The sequence below is a fragment of the Erpetoichthys calabaricus genome, chromosome 1 (assembly GCF_900747795.2).
Source record: "Erpetoichthys calabaricus chromosome 1, fErpCal1.3, whole genome shotgun sequence".
NCBI lineage: Eukaryota > Metazoa > Chordata > Cladistia > Polypteriformes > Polypteridae > Erpetoichthys > Erpetoichthys calabaricus.
Genome location: NC_041394.2, coordinates 354,019,847 through 354,041,902, shown reverse-complemented (window position 1 = coordinate 354,041,902; position 22,056 = coordinate 354,019,847). Strand labels below are relative to the sequence as shown.

General features: G+C 40.6%; 2 protein-coding genes across 4 annotated transcripts in view; both read right to left on the bottom strand.

Moving 5' to 3' along the window:
* Positions 1-8,873: 8,873 nt before the first annotated feature.
* The window catches only part of LOC114668867 (gastrula zinc finger protein XlCGF57.1-like), a 148,070-nt gene continuing 134,887 nt past the window's right edge, over positions 8,874-22,056 (bottom strand). Inside the window, exon 3 of the transcript XR_007934780.1 lies at positions 8,874-10,106. The gene's annotated coding sequence lies outside the window, so the exon portion shown is untranslated. The remainder of the gene's footprint in view (positions 10,107-22,056) is intronic.
* LOC114668670 (gastrula zinc finger protein XlCGF26.1-like) overlaps positions 10,100-22,056 on the bottom strand; it is a 68,271-nt gene continuing 56,314 nt past the window's right edge. For all 3 annotated transcript variants that reach the window (XM_051925849.1, XM_051925836.1, XM_028824555.2), the window contains exon 3: positions 10,100-11,976. In XM_051925849.1, the coding sequence (XP_051781809.1) occupies positions 10,715-11,976 (1,262 nt within the window). In that variant the 3' untranslated portion in view covers positions 10,100-10,714. The remainder of the gene's footprint in view (positions 11,977-22,056) is intronic.

Genomic DNA, 22,056 nt, shown 5'->3' with positions numbered 1-22,056 from the left:
AGTGGAGTGGTTTACAGCTGTACAGGTTGTTATGTCAGGGCCATACTGGAGTATACACCCTCTGTATGCTATTAATATGCTGTTTGCTTGGGTAGTAATATAGGATGATGCCCACCTGAACTATCTGCCATCTCTATCTTGTTACCAGTCGTGATGCTGATGCCCATCAGTGCCTGCTGTACAGTTGGACTTCTGACCTCCTCCAATCTCAGAGACACTAAAGACAGGCTGACGTGTTCAGCACACCACTAGGACCTGATGGAGTCAAATGGAGGATAAATGAGATATGAACTACAAACAAACATCTGTGAAGTTTCAATCTCTAAATGTAACTTTTGCATAAGTAATATTATAGTAAACATGAATTTGATGGCCTGAAAGAGGTATTGAAAATCCCAAAAGTAATAAAGGTCCAGTTAAGTCAACTAATTGAATACCCTGATTAACAGATGCACAGTCACAAAAACTGGCAAATTTAAGGCATAATAATAATAATTGAAAGGGGACTATATGATATCAATGTAAGAACCACAGTTAACATGTAGAGACAGCCAATGGATTCTTTAAAGTCACAATTTTATTGTCAGCTTTCTTAATGTCTATTCCCTGATACCTGAACGTGAGAGTATCAAGTATGTGATTTGTAATATTCTGTAATCATAATACAGCTAAAAAAACAAACCTGACTACGAGATCCACAGGCAAGAAACTCACTAGAGCTGCTAGTACATTGAGAACAGACATGAAGGCCGCAGAATACAGTGGTGTGAAAAATTATTTGCCCCCTTCCTGATTTCTTATTCTTTTGCATGTTTGTCACACAAAATGTTTCTGATCATCAAACACATTTAACCATTAGTCAAATATAACACAAGTAAACACAAAATGCAGTTTTTAAATGATGGTTTTTATTATTTAGGGAGAAAAAAAATCCAAACCTACATGGCCCTGTGTGAAAAAGTAATTGCCCCCTTGTTAAAAAATAACCTAACTGTGGTGTATCACACCTGAGTTCAATTTCCATAGCCACCCCCAGGCCCGATTACTGCCACACCTGTTTCAATCAAGAAATCACTTAAATAGGAGCTGCCTGACACAGAGAAGTAGACCAAAAGCACCTCAAAAGCTAGACATCATGCCAAGATCCAAAGAAATTCAGGAACAAATGAGAACAGAAGTAATTGAGATCTATCAGTCTGGTAAAGGTTATAAAGCCATTTCTAAAGCTTTGGGACTCCAGCGAACCACAGTGAGAGCCATTATCCACAAATGGCAAAAACATGGAACAGTGGTGAACCTTCCCAGGAGTGGCCGGCCGACCAAAATTACCCCAAGAGCGCAGAGATGACTCATCCGAGAGGTCACAAAAGACCCCAGGACAACGTCTAAAGAACTGCAGGCCTCACTTGCCTCAATTAAGGTCAGTGTTCACGACTCCACCATAAGAAAGAGACTGGGCAAAAACGGCCTGCATGGCAGATTTCCAAGACGCAAACCACTGTTAAGCAAAAAGAACATTAGGGCTCGTCTCAATTTTGCTAAGAAACATCTCAATGATTGCCAAGACTTTTGGGAAAATACCTTGTGGACTGATGAGTCAAAAGTTGAACTTTTTGGAAGGCAAATGTCCTGTTACATCTGGCGTAAAAGGAACACAGCATTTCAGAAAAAGAACATCATACCAACAGTAAAATATGGTGGTGGTAGTGTGATGGTCTGGGGTTGTTTTGCTGCTTCAGGACCTGGAAGGCTTGCTGTGATAGATGGAACCATGAATTCTACTGTCTACCAAAAAATCCTGAAGGAGAATGTCCGGCCATCTGTTCGTCAACTCAAGCTGAAGCGATCTTGGGTGCTGCAACAGGACAATGACCCAAAACACACCAGCAAATCCACCTCTGAATGGCTGAAGAAAAACAAAATGAAGACTTTGGAGTGGCCTAGTCAAAGTCCTGACCTGAATCCAATTGAGATGCTATGGCATGACCTTAAAAAGGCGGTTCATGCTAGAAAACCCTCAAATAAAGCTGAATTACAACAATTTTGCAAAGATGAGTGGGCCAAAATTCCTCCAGAGCGCTGTAAAAGACTCATTGCAAGTTATCGCAAACGCTTGATTGCAGTTATTGCTGCTAAGGGTGGCCCAACCAGTTATTAGGTTCAGGGGGCAATTACTTTTTCACACAGGGCCATGTAGGTTTGGATTTTTTTTCCTCCCTAAATAATAAAAACCATCATTTAAAAACTGCATTTTGTGTTTACTTGTGTTATATTTGACTAATGGTTAAATGTGTTTGATGATCAGAAACATTTTGTGTGACAAACATGCAAAAGAATAAGAAATCAGGAAGGGGGCAAATAGTTTTTCACACCACTGTATTTGCCAGACATCAGCAAACAAAGAACAGAGGCTGACCTGCAGGCAGACGGGGGACAATGGAATATTAGGAATACATAAATACATAAACATTGATAAATAGTAATGAAAGTAATAACACACATTTTAGGGTTGTGTATTATAGAAGTAAAGATTTAACTCTGACAGTTTATTCAACGTTTATAATTGTAATACGTTTATAGCCCGTCTTTAAGGTGACTTGTTAAATGTAGGCGACTACTTCATTTGGACATTTGAGTAAACAACAACAGTCAAACATTTGTTTTAATCTGACTGACTCAATCAAGTAGAGCCCACACTTAAGTCTACGTCAATCCATTAGAATTAGGCGGACACAAATTTGTATTCATATGTTCATTGACATTTTCTTCAGACGTTGATTAGTAATGATAAATACCTCATATCCAAACTTTTATTATCATTATTTTTTCAAAACCACTAATCGTAAATGTCGGTGGTAAAAATACACTGCAGTCTTAATAATGCACTCGACAGAGTGTTATAGTGTAAGATACTGGCACTAGCAGACTACCGTCACAGATGTATTTTACGAATATACACTCCGTCTCTTACAGACTCTTTACCTTGACCGTCCACCTTTAGAAATTACCCCCACCTTACTTTTTACAAATCCATAAGGCAATTGGATAAAGTGGTACATGAATGACAAATAACACCAATAGGCGATTTGCTGAATAAAAAGGTGACTGACGGCAACGTTTAAATTTGCAATTGGCTGAAGTAATATCTATTTGCCCCCCCAATGATGACGTCTCTTTCGGTGCCCCACACCACGATGATGATGTCACTTCCAGTCCCCACCCCAATGATGATGTCATTTCCTGGACTGTCCTTTAAAGTCGCCATCTTGTCCCAGTCACTTCAGTTCTGTTTTGGACTCACATCTGTGGACATCTCTGTTCAATTTCAACCTCATCTTTGCAGCCCTTGACCAATACATATATATGGGTGGCTGCCCCAAACCTTCATGATGTCAAAGACTCATTCTTGTGACACCTAGTAGAGAGGATAATGTGGCTGCGTTTATATAGAATTACCAAAGTTCAGCAGCTGAAGTTTGTAAATGGGATTCAGGCAAAGCCTGATGCGTCAAAATGACTCCACACACAATATATCTTCAATTTTAAAAGCTTTAGTTACAATTCAAAGCAAAACAGTTCACACAAAAAAGAGAAAATTGAAAAAGCAAAAAATAACAAAAGTTCTTGTTTAAGAGAAGTTCTGTTCAAAGCTTATAAATCTCGTTACATTTCTAATGGTTACAAGTCACTTCTGACTGTATAGAAATGGTTCAGAAATATTTAGAAAATTGTATGCCTGTCCCAGTTCTATGTTGTAAATGGGGTCTTTCAGTCCCGGCTAGCACTGGGACCACCTATTCTAAACATTAACTGACTCAGTGAACACACTGTATCTTAGCTAGAGCAAGAAAGTTCTCTCTCATTCTAACTTAGAGGGGTAAAAGGCCAAACCATTGTCTAGGACTACGACTAAGTAAACAGTAATATGAAGTTAACTTAACTTAAAGCGTTACTTTCTAAGATTGGCTCTTACAGATGTTTCATTGTTAAATGAAAATGTTCGATTTCTACCACACCGCCTTGTACCCCCTTGTGTGCGGCCCACTGTCCCGTGCTGCCGTTACCAGTCGCTCGTCCCTTGGTTTTAACTTGCCTCTTGTCAGTTAGCCATGCGCTAGTCGGGGCTTTTTATAAACTAAAGGCAATCACCGCCCTTACATGTAACACAATGGTTAGGTTACGGAGACTTTATGATCATAGAGGGAAATTGGTTTGGAGCAGGAAAGCAGAAGAACAGTCGGCACTGTTACAGAGATACAATAAATAAGCAAAGACATAACATTAGACAACCGATGTTATTCCACATATATTGGAGATCAATACAAAGAAGAACAATTACTGTATATACTCATGGATAAGTTCTCTCGCGGATTAGTCAGGGCATGATTTTACTGTATAATTTCTGGTATTTTATATTGTCATTCGTATAAGTCAAATGTGTAAAAATCACGCTATTGGTCCAAGAGATTATGATATGCCAACGCCCACCTGAGAGAGTAACCATGGAGCACACGGCATTTATTTCTATGTATTGTGCTTACGTGACCACACAGTAATACACAGACTACTGTGAAGTGACATTTGCACTGATTTGTGTTTTTCGTATCTCATACCCTCATACACCTTTATCGTAAGAGCATCCCTTATCTATGATGCAGCGTTAGATCAGAAGAAAATATGAAACTGAATTGGTAACTGCACTGCTGCCACAAAATTCGATGTGTCTGAGAAACTGGTGTGAGATTGGAGGAGGCAAGAAGATTAAAAAAAAAAAAAAATATGAAGTGTTGTATTTTTGAACGGGCATATAAGTCGGGGTGTGATTTTATGATCAATTTTTCTGGATTTTGTCTTTTACACGAGTGTATATGGTACTTTCAAAAGTACACAATACAGAATTTAACGTTTAGTAACATCCCATCAAGTACCCACGTTTTAAATGCTTAAAGCTCTAGAAATAAGAGTTCTTAAACCTGCAGCCAGATGTGAACTATCAAGTGAAGGGGATGGCGACTGTCTGACAGAATTGAGTCGGCTTTCTCTCTAACCGGTTTGTCGTACATCTCAGTGAGAACCAATCATGTTACAGCTCATTTTTTATAGTGGTTTATATTCGTACTGCGGAGGTTGCCAAACCAACAGATAAAAGCAAATATAACAATCGATTCAGTAAATTAATTATAAAAAAGCGTCATTCTGGTTTGGTCCAATTTAAAACAGTTGAGCTTTCTAAGAAAGAAAAGTCGTAGATGCCCCTTTCTTACATTGTTAAAACAGAACCGTTTTTCATGTTTTAGTAATAATTGACAAAATATAGACGTGTTTAATGTGTGAAGCCTAAAGTCCAAATATCAAATAAACACTATTCACAAAGGGTACAAAAATATAACAGAGCAAGTGCACTGTTATTCAAGAAGAAAGAATGCACATCACACTTTTGCAGTTGCTGTACTTTGTATATGTACATGGGAAGCTCTGCAGTCTACTTGTGACTTTACGCTGTAGGAAAATAAGTAAATAAATCAAGGTAAATAGGTAAATAACATCCGATCTGGCTCTTATATACAAAGTACAGCGACGGCAGCTTCCACCTGCAGATATAGACTCTTCACTCTAGTGTTTAGATCTGGACGGTGTATGTGCCCAAAAAAGAAGTCTGACTGCATTTGCGTACCATTGCTTGCGAACTGAAGTGTCAGCGTACACTTTTCGTGGCATTACACATTTTTTTGAGCATGCCCTTTTCGATCAAACGGAAGAAGGTCTGCAGTCTATTTGTGACTTTACTGTAGGAAGTAAATAAATCCAAATAAATAACATTCAATCTGGCTTTTATGTAACATATAAATGTTAATGTTTTGGGCACAAACACCGTCCAGATCTAAACACTAGCATGGAGAGTCACTCACGCACTGAAGAGGCTATAGCTGCAGGTGGAAGCTGCTGTCACTGTACTTTGTATATAATAGCCAGATCGAATGTTATTTACCTATTTACCTTATTTACTTATTTTTCTACAGTGTAAAGTCACAAGTAGACTGTATATGTACACGGAAAGCTCTGCAAAGTACAGCGACGGCAAAAGTGTGATGTACATTCTTTCTCCGATGTAGAACCGTCGTCATCATCCAAGTTCACTTCTGTTGTAGCGCGTCTTTATGTGAAAACAGCAGTGTCAGATGGAGGGTGGGATCGTGAATGCGACCGAGAGAATAAAACTGAATACAAAAAATCCCAAAGCTAACCTTTACAAGTATAAATTTACATCGGCTGTTACAGACTCAAATCAAATGTATGTTTTTATTCTAAGATAGTAAGAATAAGAGCAGCTCACTTCTCAAAACGGAGTTGAACCTGTGAAGTTTTGATTACCAGTCAACAGTTGTTACCGTTGCGCCACCGAAACGATCGTATCAAAGGGATGTGAATGTTGCACCCTAGCGCAGGTTCTTTTTTTTGCAGTTATATTCTTGAATAGAAGTGCACTTGTTCTGTTATATTTGTACCTTTTGTGAAAGTGTTTATTTGATATTTGGGCTTCAGGCTTCACACATTAAACACGTCTACATTTTGTCTATTAATAAAACATGAAAAACCATATAACGATGTGTTTACTGTACATAGATTGTTGTAGACACAGAACACACATGAAATGCAAGTGTTAAAAATAACGATGTAGTATTAATAAAAGGTGTCATTTTGCATGACTTTTCACTCTATACAACTCTAAGCAACTGATGCACAGGTAAACAGATTTGAGCTGAGAAAACTGTGCGGCAGTGGGGGATGTGATAGCAGGCTGCTTGCTGCTTATCCACACACTTACAAGACAAAAGACGCTGATGGAGAGGTGTGAAGCGATTTAAGGTGGGACGGATCTACGAGTTTTTTTCTTTTTCACTTTTGAATCCATATCCGACTGTTTTTCCTGCCATACAATTTTATACAACTTTAAAAAGGTGAACCAAACAAGTGAGAATGCTATAAACTTGAGATATTTAATTAGGGTGTTGTACCGTGTTAGCTGTTATGGGGGTAGTGAGAAGTCAAGCAAACAGGACACCTTTTACTGGCTAACTGAACACATTACAATATGCAAGCTTTCGACGGAACTCAGGCTTCTTATTCAGACATCTTGCCTCTAGAAGGGGTCTGAGTTGCCTCAAAATGAGGATCCTGTGAGCCGGCTCACCCTCGGGGAATCACACCACATGTCCGTAGTGCCGAAACTGACACGCCTTCACAATGCAGGTCATGTACATCATTCGGGACTCTGTGAGCAACACAAAGTCAAACCAGCGGGACCCAAGGATTCTCTGAAGAGACACAAGCAGTCCAGTCTTCATCTCAGGTCACTGATAGCATCCATGTCTCACAAACAGGAAGCACCAGAACTCTAAAGACTTGAACCTTCGTCCTTTACAGAGATATCAGGAGTGCTACACACCCATTTCTAGTAACCTCATGACCCCCCCATGCTCTCCTAATCTGTCTACTGACTTCATAGGACATTAATGTCAGTGCAGAGGTACGTCACAGATTCCTACTCTTCAGATTCACGTTTAAAGACAGTCAGCCCACTATAAACTGACAATCGTGTGTTTCTTTACATTTGTCAACACAGCCATGAATTGGAAGCTGTTGGTACATCAAATAAAAATAAAAAGAACAAACCTGAACCCAAATTCATTACACAATCCCAGTCATTTTCACGAATTTCTGCAGTACTGGCATGTAAAAATATACTTAGTTTTTAGTCTTCAATTTAACAAGGTTTAGTTGAGTTTCAAATAAAGTGTAGTTTAAAGGAAGGGCACCACACCTCCCATGTCCTTGACACTTGTGCCACTCCGCTGAAAAGCTGCACATTACAGTGCATGAGAGGTATTTCAAAAACAACGGCCTTTGGGTCAGTACCACAACTTGGAATGTCCTGAAAAAGGAGGAGGAAACCACTGGTGTACTGAGCAACAGGCATTGAAGTGATCATCCAAAGAAAACAACAACTGATGACAGACAAATGGTGAGAGCAGTCAAGAAAAGACTCCAAAACAACATCATGAAGAACCTCCAAAGAGCAGGGGTGGAAACGTCATAGTCCACTGGTTGAAGGAGATGCAGAGAATAACAATATTATTGTTGACTGGGAGAAAGATGAACTTCTACCAAAGTATGCAAAAAGAAAGGATCTTCTCGTGATCTTAAATATACAAGGTCATCTGTGAAGCACAGTGGAAGTTGTCTCATGGCTTGGGCTTACAAGGCTGCTTTTGGAACAGGCTCAATCATTTGTATTGATGATGGAACTCAGGGTCCCTAACTCCAATCCTGGAGGACCACCGTGGCTGCAGGTTTTCATTCTGACCCTTTTCTTAATCAGTGACCTGTTTTTGTTGCTAATTAACTTCTTTTGAATTCATTTAAATTGACTTGTTCTTGAAGACGCAGACCCCTTCATTGTTTGTTTATTTTTCCTAAATTAGCAGACAAATAATAATGAGATACAAAATGAGCCAAAACATGAGCAGCAAACTGTGTCCATTGTACAATATTTGAAAATAAAGGTTAAGGTCTCAGGAATGTTGATCTGCCGAGGTCCCCAAAACATTAACAGAACTGTTAGAAAAGAGAAAAGCAACAATTTCAGAAATGTCTGCTATTGCACAATGAAAGCAGCAACAAGCCATGGAATTACAGAATGGGTTTAATTAACAACCAGAATCGGCACCGAATGAAGCAACTGGTTGGAGTTTGAGGCCCTGACTCAGTTGGTCTTCTGCTGGCTCACTCACTTCACATTTTTTTCCTTAAATGGCAGCCAAACAGAAATGTAATGAAGCAATTCAGAGGAAGGATGGAAAAATTCAGGGGCGCAAATCTTAAAAAACAAGTCAATTAAAATGATTTCAAAAGAAACCAACTAGTGGCAAAACAGGCCACTAGTTAAGAAAAGTGGTTAGAATGAAAATCTGCAGCCACGGTGGTCCTCCAGGACCGGAGTTGGGGACCCCTGATGTAACTCCTGATGGCCATAGCAGAATGAACTTGGTAGCCTACAGAAACGCATCATCTGTCGATTTACAGAGAATTGCATCCAAACTAATCAGGAGGAACTTTGTTATGCAGCAAGACACAGTGTCACCTCAACAAAGGACTTAATCAAGGGGAAAACATGGAAGGTTTTGAGCTGGCCAAGTCAATCAGCAGATCTTAACACAACTGAACATGCCATTTCACCTCCTGAAGAGAAGGCTGAAGGAAGAAACCCATCAAAATGGACAACAACTAAAAGACGCTGTGGTTAAACCCTGGAAAGGCATCACCAGTGAAGAAACAAGAGACCCAGTGCAGTCTGTGGAGTCGTAGGCTTAATGCAGTTATTACAAGCAAGAGATATGCGACCAGATATGAAGAACTTTTGACTTTCATTTAGTTGAAAACATTCTGTTCCAATACTTGTGCTCACTTGAAAAACTGGATGGTTTGATACAAAAGGTGCTCAGCTCTATGTGGTTTAACATATCAAGATGGAAATACCTGGGAATGAAAGCTGACACTCATCTCTCTTCTCATCTTCGTCATTTGATGTCACACACCAATGCCTTCACTGCACAGCAAAGACAAATGCATTACTGGCTGTGCTTTTCCAATATTTGTGGAGGGGACTGAATGACCTTAACACAATGTAAACATTGAAAAAATAAATTCCTAAATAACAAACTTCACATTATTACAAAAAAATGCTTCCTATTCTTGCGAGATGCAAGAAAGAGTGCTTACAAAATAAACACGTAGGGGAAAAAAGGCGCAATAAAAATAAGATTTAGCGGGAATTACTAACTGTGTGAAATCCAAGCAATTCCACACTGAATTTCAGGTCCTATTTTTGTCCGACATGGGGCTGGAGAAGGACATCTGATATTTTCTGTTATATTTGTGGTCTTTCCAAGTACTCTTCCTCTTCTGCTGCTCGGTCCTTTTCTATTCTTGTTTTCGATATCCAGTCAAATTGGGGGAGTCTCTGTCAAGCCTTTATTTCTTCTGAATGTTTGGTCGAGCCTTAAAATTGATGTTGATTTGGGTTGGTTTGCTTTATATTAAAGTACCTGCTGAATGTGCCAGTATGTTGAGTAGTGAAGGAATGTCTGAAGTCCAACGATTGGAGCCCTGCATAACTCATCCATTTTGATGAGCCCCATGTGTCCTTCAGATCTAGAAATGTACATTCTAGGGATGCCTCGATTCTTGTATATTGACTGGTATGCATGGAGAAGTTCTCACGGTTTTATGTCCAGTTTATGTTGTCCAGCCAGGGATGCCAAAGCAGTAAGATAGGATAGGAATGGTAAGCTGGTTCATCACCAGGATTTTCCAGCATGCAACAAGGCGAGTTCTGAGAATCACCTGTGTTCAACTCATGTACGAGGTGTGACAATTTAATTCCTGTAATGCACCTTTAAAAAACATACATGTCACACTGTACAATACTAGCTACTGTTGCCTTCAAAGTACTCCCCTTGTGCATCTATACACGGACTTAAATAGCATTCCCACTTTTGGAAGCAGGCCTGGAACTCATTTTTCAGAATACTGTTGAGCAGCTGTCTCACATTCCATCGGATATCAGATTTTTATTAGAATATCTTTGTTCTTTTCAGCACACTCAAACACAATCGACTTTTTCATAGCATCTTCACCATAAGAAACTATTTCTCTAAAGGTGAACTCTGGTGTGTCTCTTAAGGTTACACTTATGCAAAAACTGTTTGCCACACTGAGAACAGCAATACAGACTCTCCCCTGTGTGAACTGTTAAATGTAGCCGCAGACTATTCCTGTCAAAAAATTCTTTGCCACATTCATAACAGCAAAACGGTTTTTCTCCTGTGTGAACTTTTGCATGGCTCTGAAGATTAATTCTGCCAAAGAACTGCTTGCCACAATCAGAGCAGAAAAGCATCTTCTCTCCAGTGTGGATTCTAGTGTGTCTCTGAAGTGTACTCTTGAGACCAAATTGTCTGCCGCACTCTTTACAACAATACGGCTTCTCTCCCGTGTGAATTATTCTGTGTCTATGAAGACTGCTGATTAGTGTGAATTGTTTGCCACATACATTACAACAATATGGCTTCTCTCCTGTGTGAATTTTTCTGTGTCTATGGAGACTGCTGATTACTGCAAATTGTTTTCCACATTCTGGACAACTATATGGCTTCTCTCCAGTGTGAATTTTTATGTGTGTATGAAAATTGCTGATTTTTGTGAATTGTTTTCCACATTCTGAACAACAATACAGCTTCTGTCTTGTGTGAACTGTTAAATGTTTCTTCAGACTATTCCTGTCAAAAAATTCTTTGCCACATTCATAACAGCAAAACGGTTTTCCTCCTGTGTGAACTTTTGCATGGCTCTGAAGAGTCATTCTGTCAAAGAACTGCTTGCCACAATCAGAGCAGAAAAGCGGTTTCTCTCCAGTGTGGATTCTAGTGTGTCTCTGAAGTGTAGTCTTGGCACCAAATTTTCTGCCACATACATTACAACAATACGGCTTCTCTCCCGTGTGAACTCTTCTGTGTCTATTAAGGCCGCCGATTAATGTAAATTGTTTGCCACATACATTACAACAATAGGGCTTCTCTCCCGTGTGAATTCTTCTGTGTCTATCAAGAACGCTGATTACTGTGAATTGTTTGCCACATTCATTACAAGAATAGGGCTTCTCTCCCATGTGAATTTTTCTGTGTCTATCGAAAGTGGCGATTTCTGTAAATTTTCTTCCACATTCTGAACAACAATATGGCTTCTCTCCAGTGTGAATATTTAAGTGTCTATGAAGATTGAGGATTTCTGCAAATTGTTTTCCACATTCTGAACAACAATACAGCTTCTCTCCTGTGTGAACTCTTAAATGTTTCCTCAGACTATTCCCATCAAAAAATTCTTTGCCACATTCAGAACAGCAGTGAGGTTCATCTCCTGAAAGAAGTTAAAAATGAAAAAGTTTATTTTCAATTTGCTTTCATACTATTAACATTAAGTTACAACTTAAGTCTTAGGATTGCTTATGCTTTTAAAAGGTTTTTCCAAATTCCACCAAGTATTTAAGTTAAGCACATAAAAAGACATTCAACTACGCGCCACATGAAGACAATTACTGGAGCCATGTAAGTGAAATAGTAAATTAAGCAGATCACGTGTAATGAACCCACCTGACAAGAGTATTACTCCGATTCTGGATATCGAAATGGCTTATTTAATCACCACAGAAAAACAGAGAAATGAACAAAGTGCCTTTCAATGAACAAACGTACAAGAACTGCTGCAGTTTGAGAGAAAATTAGAAGACAAGAAAACACAGAATCAGTGGAGTTATTTGGGTTTGCTATAAAGGGAAGTGGTGGGTGCAATCAGCTTTGTGTCACACTTCAATCAATTATAATTTCCAACATTAATAGGGGAGTACTGCCATGATTTATTTATGGTATTCAAACTAAAATGTGCTGTTTTTCTGTGATTTACTCGAATGTGCGTGTAAACGTATATAAAGGAAGTCTGTTTAATGACTTCTCTCATAGCATTTTCAGGTTGAAACACAGCAAACCGGCACTTAATGAAGAGCCCTACTGGAAAAAATACACTGAATTAAAAAGGGAAAATGAACAAAGCCAGTTAACTCTGCCTTTAACACAAGCCTCAGTAATCCAAAGTTTCTGTAGGTTTTCATTACTCAAAGACATGCAGCTTCTAATATGTTGGTTCACTTTAGTCACATCAAAATATTCTCCTACTAACATTAAATGGCAGGTCTCTTTTATCTTGACAGTTTCACTTAACCTTAGCATCCTCTATCGACTTGTTGGCCTGCTGTCATGACAGGCACCAACTGGCCAGAACTCCCTGAAGTGACCTCCATTACTGAGGTCTTGAGAGCAGTCCATTTACAACTGACGCCTGCCACGATATAGAAAAGCCACTCTGGAGTCTAACATTACAACAAGACCAGCAGAAATATGATCAGCTTATATGTAAAAGCAGCCACAACACCTGGCACACACTTGAGGTTTATACTGCGCTTGCTAATGACACCTTCTTGGAGCTTTGACAAGCATTGCTCCTCTCACTTCGCTTAGGCAGATGGCCTCATTTGCATTAAACGACGCACCTCATGTCTGTATCTGATTACTGGTCAATGGCAAGACAAAAGGGGGATGTGGAGCATCAGAACAATGAGCTCTATTGTCTATTTTACCATCACCTTCTAGTTAAACGAAGCATACGCAATTGTATGCATTAACAAAAGGATATGACAGATTAAAAGACATTGTGACTTAAAAATGCAAATGTAATAGAGAAGGACACTCAAATCAATAATTTTGATTTGACTCACTTTATTAATCCCCGATTGGAAATTGTCTTTGCTCTGACCCCCAAAGGTCATGTGAAGAGCAGCCCTGGAGCAATTTACAGATTACAAGTTGTCTTCAAGAGACCAGTGGGGTATTAGTATCTGAAGCATTTTAATTTTTAGGATTCATCCATTAAACACAAGGGATATTTCAGTTCAAATCTTTGCTCACTTTATGCCCACCACACTCACAGACAGCAAATCGCTCATATTGTTAATGAAAAACCTACAAAGTCAAGGTGTACACAAAACGGAGTTGAGACTTTAATAAGCAGAAGATCTGACAGACAAAGGTCAGAAAACTAGGAGGTCCAAACATACACATAACAAATCAAAATGAAACGTCAAAAAAATACGGAGGAAAAGATCTGAACTGAAGTAAGAAGAATCAGCAGTTCTAACCAAAGAGCTGCCACTAAAACGGAAAAAACAAGACTTTAGCCAAACAAAACATAAGGTCAAACAAATTTGACCCAGGAAGTTACAGACTCGGACATCTCGGGAATTCACTGGGATTTGCTTGTTCTCATATGAAACTCAAATCCAGATGAAAAGGGTCAGATACTAAAACATGAACAGGAGATCCAAGACCAGTAAAAGGCGGCAGAATTCTTTTGTTTAATCTTTGTGAGCAGCAAAAATCAAGATCATGGTTTGTTCTCCTTACTCAGGTCAAGTCATATTTATTCTATTAAACTTACTTTGCAAAATTTACTTGAATCAGAAGGCATTGGAGCCAGCACTATGCTACTGCATTATCACCAATTCAACATGAACCTCGTTTTCCACCAGACAGCTACAGAAACACTAAAGTCCACTGATCCCTTCGTCGACAAATGAACTGTTTGAATGGGTTTCTTGTACGTGCACAGTTCTGACTTTACAGAACTGTTTATTTAACAATATTTTGCCAAAAAATGCATGGGATGATGTTAACATACAAGTGCATGACTTGAAATACCGCCCAAAAATTGAAAGGAACACATTTTAATCAGAGAAGAGCATCAAGTCACTGGCACTTGTGGGCTATTGATCTGATCAGTGAAGTAGCAGAGGGTCTTGTTCATCAGTTTCAGCTGCTTTGGTGCACTAGAGGGGCAACAATGAGACAACCCCAAAACAGGAACGAATGGTTTAACAGGTGGAGGGAGGCCACTAACATTTTTCATTCCTCATCTGTTTTGTCACTCGTTTTGCATTTGGCTACGGTCAGTGTCACTATTAGTCGCATGAGGAGATACTGTACCTGGACCCTACAGAGGTTGGTGGCACAGGTAGTCCAACTTCTCCAGGATGGCAGGCACATCACTACGTGCCATTGCCAAAAGTTTTGCTGTGTCTCCTAGCACAGTCTCAAGGGCATGGAGGAGATTCCAGGAGAAAGGTAGTTACTCTAGTAGAGCTGGAAAGGGCCGTAGAAGGTCCTTAACCCATCAGCAGGACCCACCAATATCTGCTCCTTTGGGCAAAAAGGAACAGGATGAGCACCACCAGAGCCTACAAAATGACCTCCAGCAGGCTACAGGTGTGAATGTCTCTGACCAAACAATCAAACAGACTTCATGAGGGTGGCCAGAGGGCCCAACGTCCTCTAGTGGGCCCTGTGCTCACTGCCCACCCGGCACTATGGAGCTCGATTGCCACTTGCCATAGAATACCAGCATTGGCAGGTCCACCACTGGCGCCCTGTGCTATCCACAGATGGGAGCAGGTTCACCCTGAGAACATGTGACAGATGTGAATGGGTCTGGAGAAGCCGTGGAGGACGTTATGCTGCCTGTAACATCGTTCAGTATGACTGGTTTGGTGTTGGGTCAGCATAACCATGGAAGGATGCACAGGCCTCTACAGGATAGACAACAGTATCTTGACTGCCATTAGGTATTGGGATGAAATCCTTGGACTCGTTGTCAGATCCTGTGCTGGTGCAGAGGCTCCTGGGTTCCTCCTGGTGCACAGCAATGCCTGGCCTCATGTGGCAACAGGATGAAGGAACTGATAGCATTGACTGGCCCCCACGCTCATTTGTCTGACCTCAATCCAACAGAACACCTCTGGGTGGGATATTATGTTTGGGTCCATCCGACACCTCAGCCTGTCCCAGGAGCTCAGGGATTCCCTGGTCCAGATCTGAGAGGAGGTGCGTACGCACAGAAATGTTGCGTACTAACATTTCCACGCTCAAATCGCGATATATAAAACCTAAACTTGGCGTAAAACCATGCACATTTCCATGGTACCTCATACCCTGGCTTACGCAATTTCTCCATTCGGTTTTGCAGACTGGCGGCACCCAGCGTCAAAGCAGTGCTACTGTTCCTGTGTGGTTACCCTTTCTTTCTTAGACCCACATTCCTGACGTGGCTTTATAAATACACTGAAATTAACTGCATATTGTTTATTAGTGTAATGCATCTGATTGTAATTAACCTGCAGCAATATAATGGTCCAGGGAATAGCCATAGTATTCCAAATACCATAACTGCTTTAGCGTTGTTACTCTCACTGCATCTTGTTCTTCTTTCAGCTGCTCCCGTTAAGGGTTGCCACAGCGGATCATCTTTTTCCATATTACTCTCACTGCACCACTCGGAGTATTTATATCACAGTATCTGAGTGGGGAATCACAGCAGCAGCTGATCGGAAAAAGAATTATCGGTATACAGTTTCAAGCACACACTACCTCAGCCACGGCAAAACGCATCAAAGTCTTTCCTGTACGGACCTCGCGTTTCAGAAACAGTTTCATCCCAAGAACTATAAACGCACTCAATCAAGTGCTCCTTGTAGAACTGTTTGTACTTATAAGTACAATTACCCCACTGTAAACTTACACTACAGTTATAATATTGCACAACCTGTGCCACTTTATAAAGCGCGTATGATGACGATATCATTTTTAAGATGAAATGCACCAAAATATATGTTGCTTATAGTATACAGATAAAACTTTAACTTCATTTAAATAATCAGTATTGTTAATAAACATGTGAGGACACGGTGCCGCAGCGCTAGGTAGTTCACGGATAGCTCCTACATTTACATTTACATCATTTAGCAAACGCTCTTATCCAGAGCGACTTACAACAGTGCTTAGTAGTCTACGACTGTTCTTCAGTCTTTAAGGCTAGGATTAAATCTACTGTCATTAAACAAGTTACCGCTGACCAAGTTGTATACAAAATCCTGCTAGAAGAAAATAGTAAGTTAGTACAAAATTTTTTTTTTTTTTTTTGAAAAAAAGGGTAGAAAAAAAGTATGGGGACTTTAGTCCAAGTGCTGTTGAAAGAAGTGTGTCTTCAGGCGACGTTTGAAGACAGTGAGGGTCTCCGCTGTTCGTACAGCAAGAGGAAGTTCGTTCCACCACTGAGGAGCCAACACTGCAAAGAGTCTTGATGCATGTCGTCCTCTTCTTTTAAGTAAGGGTGGTTCGAGATGTGCAGTGCTTGATGTTCTGAGACAGCGAGAAGTGACACGCTGCTTGACCAGTGCTGATATGTAAGGTGGTGCAGCACCAGTTTTGGCCTTAAAGGCAAGTGTTAGGGTTTTGAACCTGATGCGGGCAGCCACAGGGAGCCAGTGCAGGTTCCGCAGCAGAGGTGTAGTGTGCGAGAATTTGGGAATATCAAAAACGAGTCTTGCAGCTGCATTCTGGATCAGTTGAAGTGGTCGTGTTGCCTTTAGTGAAAGTCCAGACAGCAGAGAGTTGCAGTAGCCCAGCTTAGAGATGACCAAGGTCTGGACGAGAAGCTGAGTAGCCTCTGTAGTGAGAAAGGGGCGGATTCTCCTAATGTTGTAAAGGAGATATCTGCAGGACCTGGAGAGGTTGCTGATGTGTGGAGAGAAAGACAATTCTTCGTCTAGAGTGACACCAAGACTTCTTGCCGTTTTTGAGGGGACGATAACCGAGTTGTCAAGAGAGATTGCAAGGTCAAGATTCGGAGATGAGTTGCCTCTGATATACAAGAGTTCAGTCTTGCTGGGATTCAACTTGAGGTGGTGGGAAGTCATCCAAGAGGAGATATCAGCAAGGCAGTTTGAGATGCGGGTTGAGACCTGCTGGTCATCGGGTGGAAAGGAGAGAATGAGTTGACTGTCATCCGCATAGCAGTGGTAAGAGAATCCATGTCCAGCTATTACCTTCCCAAGAGAACCTGTGTATAAGGAGAAGAGAAGGGGTCCTAGGACATAGCCCTGAGGAACACCAGTGGTCAGTCTTCGTGGAGCTGACTGGGAGCCTTGCCAGGCAACCTGGAATGTCCGGTCAGCAAGGTAAGAAGCAAACCATTGCCAGACAATGCTTGAGATCCCAAGACTAGTGAGAGTTTCCAGAAGTATCTGATGGTTGACCGTGTCAAAGGCTGCAGATAGGTCCAGAAGTATGAGGACTGAGGACAGGTTGGTAGATCTGGCTGTGTGAAGGGTTTCAGAGACAGCAAGAAGTGCAGTCTCGGTAGAATGAGCTGCTTTGAATCCAGACTGGTGAGGGTCAAGAAGGGCGTTATTAGATAAAAACAAGTTAAGTTGGTTATACACTGCTCGTTCCAGTACTTTAGAAAGAAAAGAGAGCAGGGATACTGGTCTGTAGTGGTTAATATCTGAGCAGTCCAGAGTAGGTTTCTTAAGAATTGGTGTGACAACAGCAGACTTAAAGGCAGTGGGAACATGGCCAGTCGTTAGGGAGCCATTAACTATGTGTGTGATGTGTGGGAGAAGATCCTGAGAGATGCCTTGTGTTGTATTATTACTGGTGCTGACGCAACACTGGAAGGATAGACGGACAGAATAATTAAACATGTACTATGAAGATATTTCAATGTTCCTTAAAGTTTTGAAGTATCGGCGTTCTAAGCTTACAGATGGCTTAACGTCTATTACAGAGCTGATTGTGTGGCGATTGGGTATTTGGAGAAAGAAAAGTAAGGACAGGAATTGGAGGTTAGTACGTTTGAAAGAGACAGTACTTCTGTAATAAATTATTTCATCGAAGGTCGTGCATGGCGCAGCAAGCCTCTTGTGTGAGATATGAACAAGCACTGTGCCACCGTGTTCCCATGTTTAATAACATGCTTTCATTCCTATCATCATGAAAAAGATATCACGTATACATCTCAGTATTTTAATTATTCAGAGAGCTGTAATATCACGAATGTAATGGATTATGTGTCCTGTTGGAGAAAGAGAAAGAACAGAAGCACGTAGTGATTTACACACAGAGCACATAGAAGATCAAACACAGAACAAAGCATTTAATGTCCTACTTTAGTTACGATGGGATTTGAGAAACTAGTAAAATAAACGATTTCAAGATGAAGTTTATGATGTTCTACTTTAATGACAAAATAAACTACGTGATTAAAGTGGAAAATTCGAGATTAAAGTTGACATTTTGTGCTTTTTGTCCTCACTGTCTGCCCATTTTTTTTTCTCTGTACCCTAATAAGCTTTCATATGACACTCTAGACGGTCCGCTACGAGTCGCCTTTTCACACCGACTTTGATATGTGACAACTTCTTTTTTACTTCGGGCACTGTGCGACTTTGTGAACTTGAGCTTTCGAGTTTCTCCGACACCATGTCACTCGATCAACTTTCTTTTGTTGATTATACCACTGTTTAAACCAACAAATAGTACGTTTTTCCTTTGCCTCCACTTGGCATTCACTGAAATTCTTATATTTTCCCCCGTGCTTTTTTCATTGTCTTTTCACAGAAGGTTATTTATATCGATTTGCATATTCAAAGCGGCATAATTCTGGGATGAGTTGGGGCGGGACAGAAGGCGCGTGCACGTGCGTTACTTTTCACACTAATCGGGATTTATGTAGTGGAAGAACGTGAAAGTTTGCGTATGCACAGATTCTTGCATCTGGATTTTTCTGTGCGTACGCACATTCCCGCTTTTGTGCTTACGCCATGTTGTAGTGCGAGTTCTACGCACGGCGTTATACATGAGGCCCCAGGACACCATTTGCTGTTTCATTAAGAGTATGCAACCAACCCCACCCCCAACATTATCATGCGGGTAAGGCATTCAAACTACCGAGTACGATTCGGAGTTGCTGCAATGATATTTCGACTAAATGGACTCGCCTGCCTGTTGCATCACTGTTTCCCTTTGATTTTCTGGGTGTCTTTGAATTCCTAACACATGACCCAGTCCATATCAGTAGAGATGTTCAGCAAGATTTTTTTTTCCCATTGAGATCTGATGTGTGTTCAAAGTGTTCCTTTAAATTTTTTGAACAGTTTATATGGATTATGAGAAGTGAGTAACGCAAAATTTCTTCCAAGGATGTGTTTGATATTTGCTGTTGTCCAGCATTGGTCTCCAGACACCTATTCTGTCAGAAACTGCAAGAAGTTTTTCTTTTGTTCTTTTTTGTCAGCCACCACTACAAACCACTTGAGTTAAACATATTTTAAGAAGAATTTGTTTGCAGGGTTACTTTAAAATTACGGTTGTAAGAAAGATTTTGCAACACATCAATTAGGTCACAATTACACACCAAATAACTAGGCTGTCAATGTTGAACAATGAACTGTTCACACAGTCACCATCCGGACCTACTAATGATTGACCAATGAGATTAGACTGGAGGCGATTTGGATACTGACAAGAGTTGGCTCTTCTCAAGAAAGACCCATTCACATGGACAATGAAATATCTGAAGATCTCAGTGGAAAAAGAATTCTGTAAGGGTGGAGTGTTCGTCAGTCCACCAGATGATAAGCCATCTACAAATGGAGGAAATTCAGTGCTGGAGTGGGCATTGTGCAAAGAACACAGTGCTGAGGTGAAAGAGAACCATGAGGGGAACAGAAAAGGAACACAACTCTCTAAAACTTCACCAAAGAAAAACAAGAATGGCATTAATGGAAAGAAACAACACAGGAAACCAACGCAAACACCATTAACGTACCAGGCTTTCAATAGGACACCTTGTTGCTCCACATTGAAAGATGTTCACTGGAGAAATGAATTCAAGAGACAAAAGATTAACTTTGGCAGAAACACAGCAGCATCATGTTTGGGGTTTTAAAAAAATAAAAAATAAAAAAAGAAGGTACTACACAAATACCAAAACTTCATAGTACAGAGTGGGCCATAAAGATTTCCCACATTTTGAGGGAGAACTGTGCAGGCATTAGTGGGGGTAGAGAGGTGGGGTTGGATTCAGTAGGATAGGATCTACTGTTTTCAGTTCCCATCATGAGTTGAACCGGTGAACATCAGGACTGTTGTTGAAGCATATTACGAGAACAACCATTCGGTGAAAGCAACGTAGAGAATGTTCCATTCACATTTCACGCTGTCAAAATGCATCTGTACCAGCTCGGAGAATGATTCTACTATGATTTTCTAACCTTCTGGCAACTGGGTCCACCCTGCAAAGAAAAATCACCTGGCAGACCTAGGACCTGTTAGAACGCCAGAAAATGTGGAAGCAGTAGGAGCATCCATTTAGCAATTGCCAAAGCGTTCCACTCATAAGCATGCCATGGCACTGTGGATAGCAAGTCGGAGTTTGAGGAGCATTCTGCATGCCGATTTAAAACTGCATCCTTAAAAAATGATGTTGGCTAAAAAATTAAGTGAGAGAGATCATGCCAACTGCAGTGCCCTAGGTGCAGAAATTCTTGAACAGGTTCCTGCTACAGCTGTTCTTCTGAGTAGTGATGAGGCTCACTTCTAAATCAGTGGAGCAGTAAACTAGCAGGATTTACTACTGAGCTGAACATAATCCTCATGAAGTCCACGGACAACCACTCCACTATCCTCATGTAATGACTTTGGTGTGATTGGCCCGTACTTTTTTGAGGAAGGTGGTGCAACAGTAACTCTGACCTCTGAATGGTACGTTGAAATGCTGGAGACGTTTCTGCGCCCCAAACTGAACAATGTGGATGCAGAACAAGTGTGGATTCAACAGGATGGGGCCACAGCTCACACAGCACGAGGTTTGCTCGGAGTGTTGAGGGAAATGTTTTCTGGGCGTCTGATTTCTTTAAGGGAAGACGTGGGGTGTCCAGCAGAGTCACCAGATTTAAGTGTACATAACTTCTTGCTTTGGGAGGAAACCTAAAGGAAAAGGTTTTCGAACACCATCCTCGATTTCTTGAAGATTTGAAGGAAAAGATTAGACAGGAAATTGTTGCCATTCCGACCGACATGACCTGGAGAGTGATGGAGAACTTCCGGGAACGTCTTCAGCAATGTATTGCCAACGACAGTCGCCATTTGTCTGATAGGATTTTTAAAACCCATTAAAACAAAACTTATTTTACGTACTTTTCAGAAATATATACTATTTTTAGACAGCTTTGTTCATTTTTGATACCCCTTCAAAATGTGGGATATCTTTATGCCCCACCCTGTAGAGGGAGCACCATGTTGAGCTTTGTCAGAGCACATACAGCTTACTGCCATAAAGTGAATACAACAAGTTATAAAGAAATCTGGCAGATGAACATCAGGGTAGAGTACTAGAAAGATCCAACATGACAAACAGTTTAAACAAAAGAAGAAATAAACAACAAGAAGGCTTAAAGAGAAGGGCACTAGTATTCTGGAATGGCCGATCAGAGCCCAGAGCTCAACAAAAACAGAGATTCTGTACTCTAACCTGAAGGCAGCTGATCATCTAAGG